This window comes from Medicago sativa, chromosome 3, assembly GCF_051527215.1.
Source record: "Medicago sativa cultivar Bolivia chromosome 3, Bolivia_mono, whole genome shotgun sequence".
In the NCBI taxonomy this organism is placed as follows: domain Eukaryota; kingdom Viridiplantae; phylum Streptophyta; class Magnoliopsida; order Fabales; family Fabaceae; genus Medicago; species Medicago sativa.
The window spans coordinates 16,212,957-16,233,468 of NC_140751.1; the positions used below are offsets into that span (position 1 = coordinate 16,212,957).

Genomic DNA, 20,512 nt, shown 5'->3' on the forward strand with positions numbered 1-20,512 from the left:
CTTGCGAGGTACCTTCAACTTCCAAATACCTGTCCAAAAGCCCGATCTACGTAGGTGCGTAGTGTCGACAAGGTCCTCAACACAAAGACGATACACGCTCTTCACTGTATAAATTCCATTATATGTTCTACCTTCCAAACCAGCCTGTCACTTGTTACCTGCGCAACCAACAGAGTATTCAGAATATCAGTTGCAATATCTTCGCTGAAAACCTACTGAACAAGCGAAGTATTAATATACTCATCTAGTTTGTTCAAGGGTATAATTGAGATAACGAAAAAGTAAGTATAAATATACTCATCTAGTTTGCGCGCGCGCACACACACACAGATATATATATATATATATATATATATATATATATATATATATATATATATATATATATATATTCATATCGTGTTTGTTACATTTTTTTAATATTTAAATTTATTCTTATCTACTTGTTACATGTGTTATTTGTATTGAAACTTAACAGTATTTTTGGAAAGAGAAAAAATCACCCCAAAAGAGCCGAAAGAGGTTGTATTATTTAATATATTAGTAAAGATTAGGATATGAGAAAGATGTCATTGAACAACAAACAAAATATTACAATTGGATAATGAGTTTTAATTATGAGATGATAAATATTTAGACATAACTTCAAATAAAAATATTTAAGCACACACATAAAATTATTCTTGTTTTCATTTTTTTTTCTCTATGTGAGTGTGCTCAAATAAGATGATTACGAGTATCCTTATGAACATCTAAGATTGCTCTTACATGGATTACCTATCTAACAAATCTAGTTTTACAACCCAATTTTTAAATTTGAAATCAGTTTTGGACCTAGAAATCAAGTTTTTAAACAAAACATATTAAACTGAGTTATAATAATAAACAAAATTATTCCAATCACCTTAATTAATCAAGTTTTCAAAGAATAAATAGGACCAATTGTGCATTATTAAGGACATGTTTTTTAAAAAAATAATTGTTTTACTATTGTGTGTAAGCGTTTTTTTCAAAATTATTTTTATATAAATTAAGGACATGTTTTTAAAAAAAATAATTGTTTTACTATTGTGTGTAAGCTTTTTTTTCAAAATTATTTTAATATAAATAGAGTAAATTACACTTGGCTCTTCTAAGAGAAGTTTGAATTACACTCCCCTCCCATCTTATGTTAAAATATACACCCCCTATCTTGAAAAATAAAATTAATACTGGGATGCTTGAATTACAATCTTCTCTCCTAATAATTAAATATTCACTACACTTTAATCTATTTTAACATAAATAAATAATTGTATGATATATACTAATTTTAAACCACCATTTAAGAAAAATAAATTCGGTTTCTTTGTGATTTAAATGACAATGATAATTAAATTTAAATATTTTTTATTAATTTTATAATTTATGGTATAAAATTCACTTTTAAAATCATACTTTAACGACTTTCGTAATTTTTCACGTTTTTGAATTTTATTTTATGTTGTTTCTTATTTTATAATAGGGTTTAAAACTGCATGTTAATAAAATTGTGAATAAAAAATAGCAAAAAATATGCATTCGAACTTTGCCAAAAAAAGATTAATTTATTTATGTTATATACCAATTTTTATAAAAAATAAAGATTAATATTTTTGCAAGATTAATAGAAATAAAAAAAATATATTGAGAAAGTAAAGTGTAGATTTTAACATAAGAGGGAAGATGAATATAATTCAAGGTTCTTTTTGGGAAGTGAGAGTGAAATGTTTTCTAATATGTTTTGAATAAAATGGGAGATAAGTGTATATTTTAATGAGATTAATGGTGATAGATTGACAGTTCAAAACAACTTTGCACACTCAACCAATCAAAACATTCTGAATTGTCACGCAAATTAAAAACATTAATTGAAGTGGTGATTCTAAATGTTTTGATAGGTTTTGTCAAAAAAAAAAATGTTTTGATAGGTTGTTTGTGCAAAGTTGTTTTGAACCGTCGACCCACCACCATTAAACTCTATTTTAATATGACCACACAAAAAAATTATATTTTAATATAAAATAGGAGAATAGTGTAATTAAAACATATTTCAGGGGAGAGAGAAGTGTAATTTACTCATAAATGATATAAAAATTATTTTTTTAAGAAACTCTCTCCCTCCCTCCCTCTCTCGTATTTTTTTTATTCAAAGCTAATCAAAATAAAATTGCATTTTCGCTTTCTGCATAAAATTCATTTTTAACAAATACCTTTTCCAAAAAACTTGCACACTATCATAACTTTTTTTTTTTTGACAAACACGAACATAACCAAAATATATATAAAAAAATATTAATAATCTTAATCATAGGGGCTCTTATTATGTTTTTGCAAGAAAAATACAACATCCAAATGCATTTTGCAGTTAAAACCCCTCTAATGATCCATTTCAATAGGCTTCACAATCACACAACCTATCACCTTCCATCAAGACATACAACATACAATAATAAAGTAGAAACAAGTTTATAGTATCCATTCAGAACATATATGTTTTTACACCTCTAGTTTAACTCCATAAGAAATAATCAACATAACTTAGAAGTTCCACAACCATCTTCAGCAAACCTCCAAACCACAAAATGAACTCGAGAAATCCAGACAGTGAATAACCCTTGTATTGAAATGAACAAACACAACCAACCTGAAAGAGACATTTCAACTATAATGTACAAGTCTATAAGGGGTATTTTGAGGTTTTAGGTCTAACTAAAATATCGAGACATTATAAGGCAACACACATATGGAGAGGAACTTCACTACAATCTCATAAACTATACTATACTATATCAATCATATTCAGGTCATTCCATCAATGTTATGAGTCGTAAAATGTGTTGCATGTGTGTAAGAATTTAATCATATCACTAACAATTATAAAACAATATGATCATCATATATCTTAGCAGCAAAACAACTTTAAACCCCTGCAAATAAAAGACCAAAATATGCAAAAACATCCATTTTCACATATTCAACATGAATATTTATCTTATAATCCACACACACTGTCAAAAAGCAAGAACTAAAAATAAAAATAAAAAAATAACATGCTCGTTGTCAAATTGAATTATTGCATAATATCAAGGTTCATGATTTAGACTAAGATCGTGCAATTTCATGATCTTACTCATCCCGCACAACCATGATCGTGGTCAAGTTCACCTGTTGAACAAAATCGCAGTCACAATTGTAGAAATTGCAAAATCGTAGCCAAGATTGTAAAAACAAATTGGGTTTTGTGCAAGGCACATGTGCGGCCTCTAACTTCGTCTCTCTCAGTCGAGCACAACAGAACACATTATTATGTCAACAAAAACCAAAATGTTTCAAATAATAATCACCATCAAAACCACCTTAGTGGTAATGTTAACCCTAAATTGAAAACTGAACGTACTGTATGATTAATTCATCACTAACAAGTTGTAACAACCAGGGGCGAATCTCTTCAGAGACCCCAGGTGCCACTACACCCCCCAGTTTTTATATAAATTTCATATTATGCATACTATTTCACTAATTCATTGTCGTTGCAGCGGTTAAGCGGTCCCCCGGTGTATTAAAGGTCGCGCGTTTGATCCCTGGCACCCTGCTTTTTAGAATTCTAAGCGAATTTTTCTTATTTTATTCAAAAAAATGCCCTGGATTCGAACCAGCATCCCCATGTATGAATCATGGCAATATTACCACCACAGCAGTTTACATTAATGTACATTTTTTGAAACTGTTTAGTATATATTCTTCAAATATTTGGCACCCCCGGAAAAAAATTCAAGATCAGCCACTGGTAACAACACATAAAGTTACTAAGAAATTAATAAAATGTCATTTTCTTTAGAAAATTGATGACTAAGATGTATGGAGGGAAGCTCTACAACGAGGATAAGAACTAAGCCACATACCCAAGTACACATGATTAATAACCTCGTCTTTTACTTATTTTGAAAATCCTCAAACATATGAAGCATTTCTTCTTATTCTCAAAACCAGAGAAAAAAAAAATGAGGGACTGGGTACGAACCCCGGATTCCCCCACATCTCCACATCTATCGTGCGCAAGTCTAGCCACTAGGCTACTGAGAAAATCTTGTGTGGACCAAGACCAAAAATTTTGGTTTGGTCACACACAAAGAGAGAAGAGAGAAGAGAGAGAAGAGAGAAGAGAGAGAAAATGTAGAAGAGAGAAGAGAAGAGAGAGAAGGAGAAAATCTTGTGTGTGTGACCAAACCAAAATTCTTGGTCCTGGTCCACACAAGTGTTTCTCCTAGGCTACTTGACCAAAAATAAAATAATGAGGCATAGAATCGCATTACAATTTCACTATAAGTTTTATAAAGCTAAAGAACAATCATTTACATAAATGTGAAGTATATGATATTCAAAAGAGAAAGTGGTGTCACACCCTGTTGCTCACAAAAACAAAGTGGTGACCTTAAAACTGCACGGTCTAGAGAAATGAATTGCTACAGGTTTTAGAACATGATATAGCAACCTATGATGAGTTTCATATATACAAGAGAAGACGCTCATGCTTTAATGGGAATTGCAGAGGTGAGACCTATATATTAGGGATCAATTCCGTAGTTAAGGCGTTTCTAAGAGTGAGCCAAAAACTAAACTAGCTTTGCTAAAAGTTAATTATGATTGAAATAAAATCTTAGTAATAACACTGACAAAAAAAGGAATCTAAAATATGAGCAAATAAATCTTCTACTCCTAAGCAGATTTGCAACTCACATGTACTATGAGGCATATACATAAATTATTTAATTATTATTTACCACTAAGCACACTATCATAATAGACCATTGTATAAAGCAATTAGGTCAATTAAGCTAATAACAATCACATAGAATGACCATGTTAATAATATGGCACGACCAATCACTTAAAATATTCTAAAAACATTCTAGATGTATATCAAAATTCCTGCTTTAATCAATAATAACTATTTACGGCATTAAAAACATAAGCTTGCCCGAAATTTTAAAAAATCTGTGCAGCACTAAACTGACAGTATAACATCTAAATCATGATGCAAATATTTGAAATATAAATGACAAACTATTTAACGCAATTCATGATTGTGAACTATTTAAAATATATAGTGCAGTATGGGAGAGAATCAACAAATCAAATTTACCAAACTATTGAAAATAAAAGCAATGTTCAACCTATAGATTCCATCAACCATTAATTAACAATGATCCAATAAGTCACCAATATCCAAAGTAAACATAAAATAAAGGCTTAATGGTGTGTTTGATCCCTGCAATTAGGCGTCATTTAAAAATTCGTCCCTGTAATCGCTAATCCTGGCAAATTGCCCTTGCAAACCTTAATCATTTAAAATTTCGTCCTTTGACCAACTTAATCAATGCCACGTCAGCAAATTAGCAAAATGGCATGGGAATTGACGAAAATACCCCTGACTTATTTTTTTTTTTGTTTTTTTCCTTCAAAATTTTTTTCCCAGTTTTTTCTCGAATTTTTTTTTACGATTTTTTCTCCGAAAAATTTCAGTTTTTTCAGTTTTAATTTTAACATTTTTTTTCCGAATTTTTTTATAATTTTTAATTATTTTTTCAGATTTTTTTAATTTAAAAAAAAATTTCAAAATTTTGAATTTTTTTTTAAGGAAAAAAAAATAAGCCAGGGGTATTTTCGTCAATTCCCCATGCCATTTTGGTAAAATGCTGACGTGGCATTGATTAAGTTGGTCAAAGGACGAAATTTTAAATGATTAAGGTTTGCAAGGGCAATTTGCCAGGATTAGCAATTACAGGGGCAAATTTTTAAATGACGCCTAATTGCAGGGATCAAACACACCATTAAGCCTAAAATAAATAACATAAAAAAAAAAAAACTAACCATATATATATTGCAGTTGAATCCCTACTTATGGTGATATCAAACTCTCAATGTAGACATTTGCGTACATATGTTCATAGGTGTTTTGAAACTCAGGAATATTTAAAGTACCAGTTTTGGAATCATAAACAACCAACTTTATATCATCTTCCCTTTCATCCTCAAGTTTATAACACCGCACCAACAGTTGGTCATCCTCTGAAATATATAAAGCACTATAGGCTTCTAAACCCCGATCTTGCATGTTAGAGATAGTGTATAATTTAGTCCAAGATTCTTTATTTCCATACTCTTTCATAATCCAAACATCCCAATATATACCACTACTTGCAAAGACACACAAGCAATCCCTTACCACAGCCAAGGTCCACGAATAATTTTCATGCACTAAATCAGGTAGCCAAAGCTTTTGATATGACAACTTCTCTAAATCAAGAGAAAGAATGACATGCTTAGAAACTGAACGGTCCATCGCAAACCAATTAACAGTGCCACTCACAAATATTCCCGGTCCTAAGATGTAGTAATTATAAGGGATGTGCTCTATTGTTGTCCAATAATCAGTCCCTAAAGTATTAACATTGACTTCGTTTTTAGAAGAAATAACAATGACCTTATAATTATCAATGAATTGATCATACCCAAAGCTTGTGGAAAAAGAAACACTTCTCCGTGGATTTTCCAAAGGAGGCAATAACTTAAATTTTCTAATGGAAGGGTTCCATAAAAAATAAGAACCACGTTTTAGCGTGCCGCAAAAGATGCCATCACAAGAGTGCAACGCAAACGCGTAGTTATATCTAGGAGCGTAGAGTTGTGTCTGTGTAACAACGGTGGAAGTAGAAAACACAGAGGTTATTGGGGAATTACAATGAACGTACTCACCACCCAAGTTATTCTTAGATGTTACCATTAGGTGGTGGCACTTTGTTGACAATTGAAGATGCTTCTTTGCGAATTTGGGATCGGAAATTAAAGAATTAAAGAACTTACATAGGCACCGAAGCCGACAGAGTAATTTCACCGGAAGCCAACACAGAATCTCAGGCAGGACATCGAATGGAAGAGTTGGAAGTGCTGGCGGAGATGTTATGGTTTCAGCAGTTTCCTCTGTGAGTGAGTGAGTAGAAACGATGTCGTTTTGGTCTACACCATCATTGCTACTCTGCGCCATCTCTCTAAAAATAGAACATAAAGTGAAACAACAACAAATTAGGGTTTGTGATCTATGTGAATTCCATGTCAGAGTGGAGTAGAGGTTCCAAAATTAGGGTTTGAGTTCTGAATAATATTATAGTTCGATTCAGTGTAGCTAGCATAACAACAGCAACGACAACATTGGTTGGGTTTTAGTTCGTGTGACTATGTGAATTCCATAGTGGAGTGAAGGTTCGAGAATAGGGATAATGGATTCAAATTTCGTGTATTTATTTATTTATTTTTGAAGGGAAAAATTACATTGGTGAATTTTTTTTTTTTTAAGGGAAAATTACATTGGTGTATAATTTTTTATTTTTGTGTCAATACCTCATTTTCTTTGTAATTTTTTTTTTTCACAAATTCTTTGTAAAATTTTGGTTGTCTCAAAAATTGTTATATAAATGAATGTTCAAATAAGACAACTCTAAAAAAAATGTTATGATTGTACACAAAAAAAAAAGGTATTATGAGCACTAACTTTTTCTTGTTTTTGTTGTAAATTAGGCATCATATGTGTAACTGTAAAGACTAGTTTCTCGAGTTGGACATAACAATAATGGATGGCAAAACTTCCTCCGAAAATATTTAACTATGTTGCAATCTTAGGGCGAGACACTTTATTTTCAACACAAGTTACACAACACTCTTTTTAACAATCATTATTTTATTAAATGAAATTTATAAGTGTTGACCACCTTATATTGAATATATTTCTAAAGTGCATGACTCACCTTCATTTCACCCCATAAAAAAAAAATAGTGTTAGAGCAAGTGTTGAAAATATATAGTACATAACACTCCTTTTAAAAATAAATAAATGAAAGAGGTAGAATAATAATTTTGTTTAAAGGAGGTAGAATAATATCATTAAAGATAAGCACTTGACTAAACTATTTATCCATACATGAAAAAAGCAATAATCTAAAAAATAATAGATGCAAGCTTATAACTCATCTACTAAACAAAAATAAGCGCGATGAGAGTTAGAGAGAGCAGAAGCGGCGGTGCCTCTAGGGCAACCCTAGGGCAACCGCGCCGGAGCAGTTCACCGGCTGGGAGGCCGTGTTGCAACTGCAGAATGGCACAGCTCTGGAACTGGTAACAATGATGGTTTGGAGGGGACAAAGGCATCCTTCTATGTATCGAATTTTTCGGATAACATTCCCTTGTTCAGACCACGACAAGCTTTTGAAGTGTGCGGTATGTTATCAGACGTTTATATCGCACGTTATAGTAATGTAAGGAGCTAGGAATTTGGCTACGTAAGGTATGTTAATGTTAAAATCGTAGACAAACTTTTACATGATTTGAATTCTGTTTGGATTGGGGACTGTCGTGTGTGGGCAAGCGAGGCAAAGTTTGACCGGTTTGCTCACAATGACGGTGTTTATGTTAAGGTTGACGTGAGGAAGACGGGTGGGGAAGTTACAAGGAAGGGACAACAGGTAGAAGAGGGAGCAAAAAAATCGAGGGAGGTAGGGAAATCGGTGGAGTTGAAAAGGGTTGAGGGAGGGAAACATGTGAGGCGGGAGGGCGGAGGATCAATTTTACAACAGGATAAGGGTGAAAAATTAGTGAAGGTGGGCAGGTTGAGGTGCCGGTGGTGGGGGTGGGGGGGGGGGGGGGGGGGGGTTGTGAGGAAGAAGATGTCAAACATTATGTTGGTTTAATGAAGAAAATTGGTCGCATGCCGACACATGATAGAAAACAAATCCTTCAAATTTTAAAGAAGCAAAAGAGGAAGAGAAAGGGACAAATAATGAATAATAAATCAAATGACGCAGCTGATTCAACTTCTAATTCTTCAAAAAAATCACTTTCTTATGTTAACAATGACTGGGAGAATTGGGTGGTGTTACATGGCAAGGCGGCTGTGGCTTAGGCGGATATAAGGGACTTAGGGAAGGTTGTTGGTGTGAAGTACCATTGTGTGACTAAGAATAGTTTTAATATGTTAACAAGGGAGGGTAGGAGGGCAGCAGGTGGTGGTGAGGTGGTTCGGGATGAAGATGGGGATTTTGAGAGTGAGGGTGGTGCGTGTTGAGGGAGGAGGGGGTGCTGGGTGAGTGTCGGGGGGGGGGGGTGTGGTCTCTATGAAGGTGTTGTCTTATAATGTGAGGGGGTTAGGTGGAGGTGAGAAGAGGGTGGAGGTTAGGCGATTGGTGCGGGAGAAACAACCATTGGTGCTTTGTATTCAAGAATCCAAGTTGACTGTGATGTCGGATAGGTTGGTTGAATCGGTGTAGGGGTGGCCTCATGCGGATTCTCGTTCCAACCGTCAGTAGGGGACTCAGGTGGTTTGATTACTATGTGGGACACTTCACGTGTCAATTTTTGGTCCTCCATGAGTTTTGGTCGTGCATTGATTATCAAGGGAAAAAATATTAGTTCTTCGGAAGAATTTGTTATCGTTAATGTGTACTCCCCTTGTGATTTGGTGGCTAAGAAGGAGTTGTAGGATCGGTTGAGCACTCTAGCTTTGAGTAATGTCAATCTTTGTTTGTGTGTACGCGGGGATTTTAACTCAGTCCGTAGTGTTGATGAGAGGAAAGGAAGGGGTGGTGTCTTTAGGCAGGGGGACACGAACGTGTTCAGCACATTTATTTATGAAAGTTTGCTTATTGATTTGCCAATTTGCGGCTGTCTATTCACTTGGTACAAATGAGATGGAGTGTCAATTGTAACGCCCTATTTTATTATTTATTTATTTATTTATTTATTTATTTATTTGAGTTTAGAGTCTGTTCTTCTAGAATTTAATTAACTTATTTGATAAGTGATATTTTTGTTATGTGTTGAGATATATATATATATATATATATATATATATATATATATATATTATTAGCCTATATTTGTTTATTTAATTATTTTCTTGAGATAGAGTCGAATTATTTGATTTATTTGATTATGTGATATGTTAGTATTTTATTGAGTGGCTTTATTATATATTTAGTGGAAGAATATATTTAGTGGAGAAATATAATTATTAGAATAAGTAGATTTGGGGGCTGAAATAGAAAGAAGAGAGTTATTGGGCCTGATCAGATTTAAGAAGAGTAATTAGTAATATAAATAGAAGAGAGATTAGGTTGAAAGATTAATATATGCAAAAACATGGATTTGGAGAAAACAAGGTTTAGAGAGAAGAGAAGAGAAGAGTCAGAGAAGGAGAAGTCTGTAGACCTTGCTGCTAATCAATCTAAGGTAAGGGTGGGACTAACTTTCTTTAATCATAAGTATATGGTTCTGAAATAGGGTTTAACATGTTTGTTGTTGTTTTATTTTGATGATTAGAGAAGTTAGGGTTTGAAAAGAATATAGGGTTTTGAATTGCAATTTAATTGATGAATTATGCTCAGTTGATGATTTATGTTATGTTGTTGTTGATTTGTGGTTGGATTCATGATTATGAGTTGTGGTTGTTGATGATTGTTGTTGTTAATGTTATATTATGAATTGGGTATGAATTATGTTGAGTTGTTGTTGTTGATTGTGATGATTTTGAATGAATGTGAAGTTTGAATAATATAAGTTGATTTTTCTGATTATTTTCAACTTTTCCCGAATTTTGATATGAAAACTGGTATTGATCGGTGCGAAATTGGTCTTAGGTGTAAACACGAAAGTTGTAGTTATGGATGTTAGCTTTCTAATGCCGTTGGTCTGACGTCAAAACGATTTAAAGAACTTGATTTATGGTTGAATTACTGCACGTAGGTCACATCGAAATTACACAGTGACATCATTCTCTGTTTCATGTTTTTGCGTTTTGTTCATATGTTTCTGTTTTGAATTGGTCTTTGGTATAAACATAAAAGTTGTTGATAATTGTGATATCTTTCCAGTAGCCTTGGTTTGACATGAAAATATGTTATGTATAATTTATTATGTTTTTACAAAGATGCATGATGAATTGTTGATGTTTGAATACGATGTTATATGATGTCTTAGTTGTTGAGTTGTTAAGATATTAAGATGCCAAGTTGTTGAGTTGTTAAGATGTTAAGATGCCAAGTTGTTGAGTTGTTAAGATGTTAGGATGTTAAGATGTCAAGTTGTTGAGTCTATTCATACAAACGATGAGGGCTTCAGCCCTGGAGCATTTTGCTCAATAGCGACGAGGGCTCAAGCCCTGGAGCCTTGTGCTCAATAGCGATGAGGGTTCAAGCCTTGGAGCCTTGTGCTCAAAAGTGGGCTCAAGCCCTGGGAGCCTTTTATGCTCAATAGAGATGAGGGCTTATGCCCTGAATGGTACCACATGCATGATGTCTTAGTTGTTGTTGCATTGTCGAAGTTAAAGAGTTGTTGTTGCATCGTCCTTGATGTCTAGTCGAAGTTGTGGATGTCGTAGTTGATCTATTGTCGTTGTTGCCAAGTTATCAAAAAATAAGGAGTTGAATTAAGAAGTATTATGATGAAGTAACATAGTTAAATAAGTGTTATTTATGTTGTTAAATTCTGCTGATGAATTATATGCTTATTATTATTGAATGTGAAATCTCACCCCTTATGCTTGGAAATTGTTGCCTTACATGGGTAACTTGCAGGTGACCAAGAATAGTTGCAGTCTTGAGTAGTCTCCGCCGTGTCGTCTTAGGTTGCTCTGATACGTAACGGGATGGGGATATTGCTTGTTTCCATGTGTTACGTATTTGCCATGAACGATGTTATTTTATCATGAACTATGTTATTTATCAAGAACTATGTTTGATCATGAATTATGTTGAAGAACCTTTGATTTGGATTTTAATAAGTTGAATGATGTTGAGGCCATAGTGCCATTATGATGAATTAATTAAGATGTTTTATTTTCCGCTGCAAAGTAATTGAAATATTGACAGGTGCTGTTTGAATAAATAGTAATTTTATTCTATTTGAATTTTGAAAGAAGTGTGACATCCTGTTTTAAGTTGAATACTCTGATTTATTATTGAAATTTTTATATGTTGGAAAAACTGGATGTTACATCAATGAGTAGATTAGACAGGTTTTTGTTGTCAAATAAGTGGTGTGAGAAGTGGCCTAACTGTATTCAGGTTGCTTATCAACGTGGGTTATCAGATCACGCTCCTTTGATGTTACATGTTGATGATGCTAATTGGGGTCCTCGTCCACTTCGGATGCTTAAGTGTTGGTATGACTACCAGGGTTATGAAGACTTTGTTCGAGAAAAATGGGGCTCTTTTGTTTGTCATGGATGGGGCGGTTTCGTGCTAAAAAAGAAGGTAAAAATGATTAAAACCTTCTTAAAGGAGTGGCATAATCAACACTGTCAGAATTTGGAAGGTAGGATGTCGGAGGTAAAAAATAAATTATCTATTTTAGATTCGAAAGCAGAGATGTCAGTGCCGTTAGAAGATGAAGTGCAAGAGTTACATGAACTATCTGTGAATCTTCAATTCTTTGGCTTGTATTCAGAATAGTGTTAATTGGCAGAAATCTCGAATGAATTGGTTGAGGGAAGGGGATGCAAATTCAAAAAAAATTCATGGTGTTATGTCAATTAAACGGCGTCAAAATGCTATTATTCAAGTGTCTGTCGATGGAGTTACTGTGGAAAGGGTTCATGATATTCGGGCTGCTGTTTTTCATCATTTTTCTTCTCATTTTAAAGCAATTGGAATCTACCGGCTAAGTGTGGAAAACCTTCACTTTCGCAAATTAAGTGGAGTACAGGCCGGGAATTTGACAAAACCTTTTTCTCTTGAGGAAGTGAAACAGGCAGTTCTGGATTTGATAGTTATAAGAGTCCGGGGCCTGATGGTATCGGTTTTGACTTCATAAAACAGTTTTAGGATCTGCTACAAGATGACTTCTTGAGATTTTTGGTGGAATTTCATCGAAATGGGAAACTTACAAAAGGCATAAATTCAACTTTTATAGCGTTAATTCCAAAGGTCAACAGTCCTCAACGGCTCAATGATTTTCGGCCTATTACTTTAGTCAGGTGTTTGTATAAGGTGCTTGCAAAAGTTCTTGCCAATCGCCTCCGTTCAGTTGTGGGTTGTTTGGTGCCAGAGTCCCAATCGGCTTTTATTCAGGGGAAGCAAATCCTTGATGGTATTTTGATAGCTAATGAAGTGGTTGATGAAGCTAGACGCATAATATCGCTCATCCTACAAAGTGTGATGTTTAACTCATTTTCACCCAATATTGAAGCATTTCGGATTCTATAATCCGAAAAGTTTGGAAATTTTTCGGATTATAGAATCCAAAACAGGTCAGAGTTTTGGACGGTTACTTGCTCAGCAAGAGTAACTCATGGAACATGTGTTTCAAAGGGTTTTACCAGCTTTAATGGCTGGTAAAACCCTTTGAACATGTTTTTTGACCCATAATTAAGAGTAGTTACACTCTATGCAACCCATTCTTCACAAACTTCCCCTATAAATACCCTTCAATCCTTCACAATTTATCACTCCATCATCTCACTCTCTCTCCTTCGCTTCCTTCTATAACAATGTGTTTTCATCGTTGGTGTTTCATACAAAAAAGAAGCGCGATTTGTCTGGGTGCGAGGTTGGTCTTCTTGGGTGTAAGGTTGACCATCAAGGTTTCTTTCGCCCTAGAAAGGAAACAAAACTTAACCCACACACACCCACCCACCCACACACACACACACCATCTTTTACTCCTACCCCTTCCATCTTCTTGCACCATTGCTTTTTCTTTAGATTATAAGTAGATTAGCATTAGGTGTTTGAATATTTTATGTAATAATCTTTAAGCTTGGGCTTTATTTTATTGTAAATGTATTGATATATTAATAAAATGAGATTTAGTTTGTATCATTTTGTCCTTTTAAGTTTGTTTATATTTACATTTATTTTATGTTTTTGTCATATATATTTATGTCATCTGAACAAAGGTATTTTTACCAGAAAAAAATAGGACGCGTGAGAAACTGATAGGGTGGAAAAAGGAATAGTATTATCTTATAACCTTTTGTAATGTTAAGCTATTGGTATTATATCATACATTAGCCATTTTTATGTTATTCTCTCTTTCTGTATTTATATTTGTGTTTTTATCAAATCCCATGACCTCTAATGGCTGATTGCGTGAATGCATGAATTTGTTACAAACTCGTAAAAGATATTCTAGAATTAAATCAATTAAGTTAGCAAATCAAAGAGAATATTCCATCATCTATACTATATACAAAGAAAACAACCCCTTTCAGCACTTTTGGATTGCCTTTTTCTCTTTCCAAAAATACCCTTAATTTTCAATACAAATAACACATGTAACAAATAGATAAGAATAAAATTAAATATTAAAAAAATATAACAAACACGATATTATGAATATATATATGTCTGTTTTTTTCTTTATCATTTAAAAAGTGTAACAAACTAGATGAATATATTTATGCTTACTTTTATATGTCCTTGTGAGCTTGGCTTAGTTGGTATGGATAATGCATATGCAAGGTCTGGGGTTCGAACCCCGGCCACCACAAAAAAAAATACTAAAAATACTTACTTTTTTATTATCCCAATTATACTGTTAAAATCCCAATTATACTGTTAAACAACTTTTCCTATACTAAAGATTGTTGTCGGTGTCATTAAAAAATAGAATTTTGATTATATTTTTTTGTTATATTGTTGTTGTCATTGAAATAGATAATCATGGTTATTTTTGGTTTGTTATAACTTGAAAGCAACAAACATTTTTATATTTTTAGTTTTAATCAAAATCAAAATCTCATAAAAAAACATTGTTCATACTTTTCAAAACGTTAACACAATAAAAAGAGCGGAAAGATAGAAAATTAACTCTATCGAAATAAATACTCCCTTCATCCTAAATTATAAGCAGAAAAAGCTCATTTTCTTTGTCACAAATTATAAGCAAAAAAGACAAACTTTTAACATATTTAGTTATGTTTTTTTAAAAAATTATCTTTTCCAAAGGAAAATTAAATGCAAAGTGCATTCAATTTGCTCTCTTTTTCAATTTCTGTATAATCAGCTACCAATGAAAATTGTTTTTACATCTTCCTATAAATCTTATTTCAAAGATAACACAAAAAACTATGTTACAAACTACTCCCTTCGGTCACTATTATAAGCAAATTTCTACTTTTTAGATTCAATAAATGATGTATGTGGCCTACAATATACACTACAAGAAATGTTGCACTTTGCCAGGGGCAGAAGCCCTGGCAAAATGCAGAAATCCTTGGCAAATGGACGTTTGCCAGGAGCAGAATACCCAGCAAATCTGCTCATCGCAAATGACCCTGCCAGGGCTTTAGCTCCTGGCAAATTGCGTGGGGCCCATTCCCTGGCAACTTTTCTGACGCATCCTGACCCACTTTTCAGAGATCAAATCAAACGCTGCTAGGGGATTTGTGAGGGGTTAACCCCTGGCAAAATGCGTACGAATTTTTTTTAAAAAAAAACATTTTTTAATTGTTTAAAAAATCAAAATATTAAAATTTAATAATTAAAATAATTTTATAAAACATTTTAAAATTTCAATCAAAATATATCATTATTAAACTATCACTTATCAAAATCTTTGATTTTCTTTTCTCAGGAACGACAAAAACACCAATTTAACCAAATCTAGAATATCATTAAAAGACTTGTAAACAATAAACATGAATATCCTCAAAAAAAATTATAACCATGATGATGCTCAAGAAATAGTATTTACATTACCGCGTCCACACAAATTAACAAGAGTGGAAGCTGAAAAATTGCATACATCTTGAAACATCATGAATCAGTATACTTCTATAAATAATTAAAATTGAAAAACAGAATGAGATAACCTAGTTGCAGCAATGGATTGTGAAGACGCCTTGGCTCTTATACTCTTTGATTAAGCTTCTTCTATTTCTTCGATAACACCTCAAGTTGATCCAAGTTCCCATAAATCAAAATACACACCCAATTTCTCTATTGGATAACTAACACAAGGTAAAAGAAATTGTACAAACACACAGTTGATAATCTTTTATACCTTTTCATTCTAATAGCCATAAATTTTCCATATCATCCTTCAAGCCAGCTGCAGTATAACCGGAAAATGAACATCTGCTCCTTGACTTGTTCAACTCAATAACAATAACAACAAAAATAAATATAATAAAGAATTGATAGATAAGTAAACAAGAAAAATACTACACTACATTTTCCAAACTTCAAGGTGTTTGAAAATATACTGATATATGAATGAATCAACAAAACATAGACAAATACCTCATGAAAACATTACACCAGACTTGAGAGTAGAACACGAATCATGGCTTCTGATAGATAGACATTGGCACCACCAAAATCACTAAAAAGAAGAACAAACTAATAAGAAGAACAAAATCACTGATAATCTCAGCCTATCCTTAATAATCTCAGCCGCAAAAAATCACTAAAAAGGAGAACAAACTAACACGTGAGCAAAAGAGATGAGTTTACCTATGAAGCAAAGGGAAAGTTCAAACGAAAGATGCAGAGGAAGATGGTATCGGCGGTCAACGATAGAAACTGAGTTGAGAGCAATAGTGGACCAGGAAAGTATAATAATTTGCAACTCATGCTCACACAATGAATCCCTTGTATACATAAGCCAAGCAATGACAGGGGTAACAGAAAACTCATGCTCATCATCCATGAAAATTGTTAAGCGCTGCAATCCTTTGGTTTGAAAAAGTGTACAAGTAATGAGCATTTCCAAGTGACTAGAGCAAATTTCGTGGTATAGAGGCCAGTCAGATGTATTGATTATTGAATGAAAGAGTTTGGAGGTGATTCTGCCAAGATTCTCTCCATTTCTTGCAAGTTAAGGTTGCAATTAGAACATCCCTAGCAGATCCAAGATGGGATAATATATTTCAATAAAAAACAATATAATTCATCAAAACATAACAAAAAAATTAAAATAAACTCAATGTGAGTACAAATTGAATAAAAATAATACGAATAAAAAATAAATAAAGGGCAACCCGGTGCATGCTCCCGCTTACTCAGGGTCTGGGATAGTGTCAAGACTTTTCACACTTTCAATTAATCATAATGGTTCGGTCATTATAACAGTTCGATCATCAAAAACATTTGACTTTCATCATATTCTATCTTATAAAAGTCAAGATGATTTGTGATTGAATGATGCTGGAAAAACAAAAGTTTAATACTAACAGTGCTTCAAAATCCTCAATTAAAAAAGTAAAATGAGATTATACAAAGTAATAGAAAGTGATAGTATGATACCGATCACTTCAACAGGAAGGGTCTCCAATCCATTGCACAATAACAAAAAGTAACAGAATCGACCAAAATATCAATCAGAAACAGTCTGGTATATCAAAACATACCAAAAAAAAAAAAATAACAACAAATTAATTGAGTAAAAATCATAACTTTATCAATGAAATGACAATTAGTATCTGGGTCATTAAAAAGATAACGATTTTACCAATTTTTTATGCAGAGGATGTGAAGTTAGCATTGAATTGAATAATTAAAATGAAAGTGGAAAAAAATTAAATGAAAGATAATAGTTAGAAGGGGCTTAAAAATACTTGATATTCAATTCAACTCATGAAACAATATCATCAAAACAAAAACTCAAAAGCAAATTAAAATCACAAAATGCAAAATGGGCAACAATGATTCCTACAAGTGATTCTTCAAATAGGCCAAACATGCTTCACAACAACAACAACAACGATTCAATGATTTCACAGCAACAAATATGTTATTAATAGTCTCAATTGCATATTCAATCACAATTGAAGTTATGAAAAAATCCCAAATCAGCAACCCTAAATAATGAGATTTTTAGATCGGTACCTTCATACTTGTTTAATTGCTGTTGGAAGCAAAAATCGGTTGATTCTTGATTGTCTCTACAACATTGAAGCTGCAAACTCAGGCGCGGTGGCTAACTACACGCGGCGGGAGAAAAATGGGTCAGCAAAAAGTTCCTCTTTTGGTGTAACGGAAGGGACCAATGGAAAGCCCTCGTCGAGGGGATGAAGAAAACGGTCTCACTTTGTTTGATCGGTGAAAAGGACGCTCAAAATGGAACCAAAAATGGTGGTCGGTGGTGTGGTTGTGTGAAGGAAGAAGAAAGGATGGTACGCGTGGTTTGTGTTTGCTTTGGACATGGTTGTGTTCTTGGAGAGAGAACAAGTGATAAAAGAAAAGCTTGTGACGTGTCTATAATCGTATGGAACACCAATATAGAATTAGGTCCCACATTTTCTAAAGTCATTTTGCCAGGGGCACCCCTGGCATTGCTCCTGGCAAATTTGCCAGGAGTTCTTACTCCTGACATAGTTCCCCAGCAAACTGCAACATTTCTAGTAGTGATAGACCACATACATCATTTATTGAATGAACCTAAAAAGTTAAAATTTGCTTATAATAGTGATCGGAGGAAGTACTATATTTTAGTTTTCTTAATAAGTGTTTTTTTTACCTATAATATGGGACGTTAGGAGTACATGTCTAAAGCATCCTATCGAAATAAATACATGTCTAAAGCATCCTATCGAGACATATTTATTCATTTGGATCAGTTCTTGGAACTAATAATATATTAATATTATTATTAATAGATAGAAAAATTTCGTGGTAAATACAATATTAAGAAGAATTTTTTTTGTGTTACCTCTTTTTTTTAGTATGCTTAAGAGACAAACGCAACACTTGAATATTTTTTAATATTTATAATGTTAAGAAGAAGATATCTACCCAAAAAAAATGTAAGAAGAAGATGAGCTTTATAATTTATAAAATGATAAATAATATATTAATATATTATAAATAGATAAGAAAATTTTGTAATTTAAATATAATATTAAGAAGATTTTTTTTGTGTGACCTCTTTTCAGTATGCTGAAGAGACAAACACAACACATGAATATTCTTTTAATATTTATAATGTTAGGAATAGGATGAGGTTTATAAATTATAAACTTATACATACATAAATAACAAACAAAGGAGGGAAATATGGCTAAATTTTTAAAATTTGTTTATAGTATGATTATCTTTCTTTCCCTATATCTGGTTGCAACAGAGGCGGGACGTAAGTCATTTCTAACCATTTAAAATTTTCTTCTCTACTTAATATATTATCTCATTTTAGTTATACTTTTTTTTTTTTTATTACAGGAGGTTATAAATGTACTACTGATTCTGATTGTCCACCAAATATGTGCCTCCCAGGGATGGAACCAAATTGTGTGCGTTATGTGTGTAAATGTTTACCAATCGGGTGGCTCACATGATTCTTCATTTAGTTTCAGACCCAAGAGAGTACATAAATGCTCTGCTACAATATTCCATAAGCTGTCATTTAGTTATTTTCTTGCCAACCAATAAATTAAATTTTTTTCTTTTTATAATTTCAAGAACTTTTTAGTTATATATTTTTACTCTAAAATAATGATAATGAAATGAAATAAGACAGCAATAAATATTATTTAGATTAACTTCTTTTCTCTATATTTTAGATATATCCCCATAATCTTCAATTTTGGCATCTCACATTTTCTTTCCCATCATACCACTTAAATAATATCTTTAATAGTTAAGTTTACAAAATAGTTTTTTTTTTTTGAGCAAAGGCAAACTAATTCATTTCATTCATAAACAAAGAGTACAAAGAAGATGGTACATAATTGAAAATGTAGGGGCTAGGATGAGATAAAGATGCTCTAGCTATACTATGAGCAGCTCTATTTGCGTGCCTCTTAATAAATGACACCTTAAAGCCAGAATTTGTAATCAAAAGATTCCTACATTGAGTAACGAGATCGCCAAATTCATTGTGGTGGATAGTGTTAGAGAGGATGGCTTTAGTAAGGATCTTACTGTCAGTTTCATAGTACACATGATGGAATCCAGAAGAGATTGATAATTTCATAGCTTCGAGTAAAGCGATTGCCTCGGCTTCTAGAACAGATAAAGATGAGTGAATGATGGAAGATTTACCCAAGAGGAGTTTGTTGAGGCAAAATCCCTAATAAATTTTAAAGATAATAAACTTTAATGATTAAAGGATTAAATGGACTTTGGTTAATTCCTTGGTATTTAACTTGTGCTCTTGAGTGTTTTACTAAGACAGGAACAAGGCTTAAATAATACAAAGATACGAATAAATCAAAGGACATTGAATCCATGAACTAATTCTGAAGTTCAGAAAGTTAGTTCAGAATGTTGATCAGTGAGTTGATCAGAACGTTCTAATGAAGGTACAGAAGGGTGTTCATAAGCAAACCCAGATTCATCAAGAACATGAAGAACATGCAAGTACATTTGACATGAATAAAAAGGTCCAGAAAAGTACATTTGCATGGATCTATCAACAAATAAAGGCATGAACAAGGAAATTATGTGAAAAGGATCTTTAATGTTCATTCAAGACTATGAACATTAAAGTACTAGGAATATTCTAA

At 32.9% G+C, this 20,512-nt stretch overlaps 2 protein-coding genes and 3 long non-coding RNA genes across 7 annotated transcripts; 3 read left to right on the forward strand and 2 right to left on the reverse strand.

Annotated features, from left to right (window-relative positions):
- Positions 1 to 5,899: 5,899 nt before the first annotated feature.
- On the reverse strand, positions 5,900 to 7,066 carry LOC146936120 (F-box/kelch-repeat protein At3g23880-like). The gene has a single exon (XM_085751135.1). The coding sequence runs from the start codon at positions 7,064 to 7,066 to the stop codon at positions 5,921 to 5,923; it is 1,146 nt and encodes a 381-aa protein (XP_085607261.1). The 3' UTR covers positions 5,900 to 5,920.
- A 3,169-nt stretch (positions 7,067 to 10,235) lies between these two features.
- Positions 10,236 to 11,903, forward strand: LOC146936121 (uncharacterized). The gene is made up of 2 exons (XR_015033131.1): positions 10,236 to 10,299; positions 11,643 to 11,903. It is a non-coding gene; the product is annotated as an uncharacterized LOC146936121 (long non-coding RNA).
- Positions 11,904 to 12,065: 162 nt separating this feature from the next.
- On the forward strand, positions 12,066 to 15,447 carry LOC146936122 (uncharacterized). The gene is made up of 4 exons (XM_085749147.1): positions 12,066 to 12,395; positions 12,514 to 12,858; positions 12,993 to 13,225; positions 15,252 to 15,447. The coding sequence occupies exons 1-4, from the start codon at positions 12,066 to 12,068 to the stop codon at positions 15,445 to 15,447; spliced, it is 1,104 nt and encodes a 367-aa protein (XP_085605273.1).
- A 264-nt stretch (positions 15,448 to 15,711) lies between these two features.
- On the reverse strand, positions 15,712 to 18,561 carry LOC146936123 (uncharacterized). Of its 3 annotated transcripts, XR_015030458.1 has the most exons (5): positions 17,898 to 18,561; positions 17,316 to 17,400; positions 16,524 to 16,910; positions 16,311 to 16,392; positions 15,712 to 16,165 (listed from the first exon to the last, which is right to left on the reverse strand). It is a non-coding gene; the product is annotated as an uncharacterized LOC146936123 (long non-coding RNA). The 3 variants fall into 3 exon arrangements; XR_015030457.1 differs by lacking the exon at positions 17,316 to 17,400 and having other exon boundaries at positions 17,898 to 18,558; XR_015030456.1 differs by having other exon boundaries at positions 17,316 to 18,558.
- Positions 18,562 to 19,009: 448 nt separating this feature from the next.
- LOC146936124 (uncharacterized) lies at positions 19,010 to 19,546 on the forward strand. Its single transcript, XR_015030459.1, has 2 exons — positions 19,010 to 19,140; positions 19,227 to 19,546. It is a non-coding gene; the product is annotated as an uncharacterized LOC146936124 (long non-coding RNA).
- Positions 19,547 to 20,512: the final 966 nt, after the last annotated feature.

Coding starts and splice junctions, on each gene's coding strand:
- LOC146936120 (XM_085751135.1), bottom strand. CDS start 7,066: ATGGCGCAGAGTAGCAATGATGGTGTAGACCAAAACGACATCGTTTCT.
- LOC146936122 (XM_085749147.1), top strand. CDS start 12,066: ATGAGTAGATTAGACAGGTTTTTGTTGTCAAATAAGTGGTGTGAGAAG. Junction 12,396..12,513: donor TGGAAGGTAGGATGTCGGAG/GTAAAAAATAAA, acceptor GCTTGTATTCAG/AATAGTGTTAATTGGCAGAA. Junction 12,859..12,992: donor TAAGAGTCCGGGGCCTGATG/GTATCGGTTTTG, acceptor TTAATTCCAAAG/GTCAACAGTCCTCAACGGCT.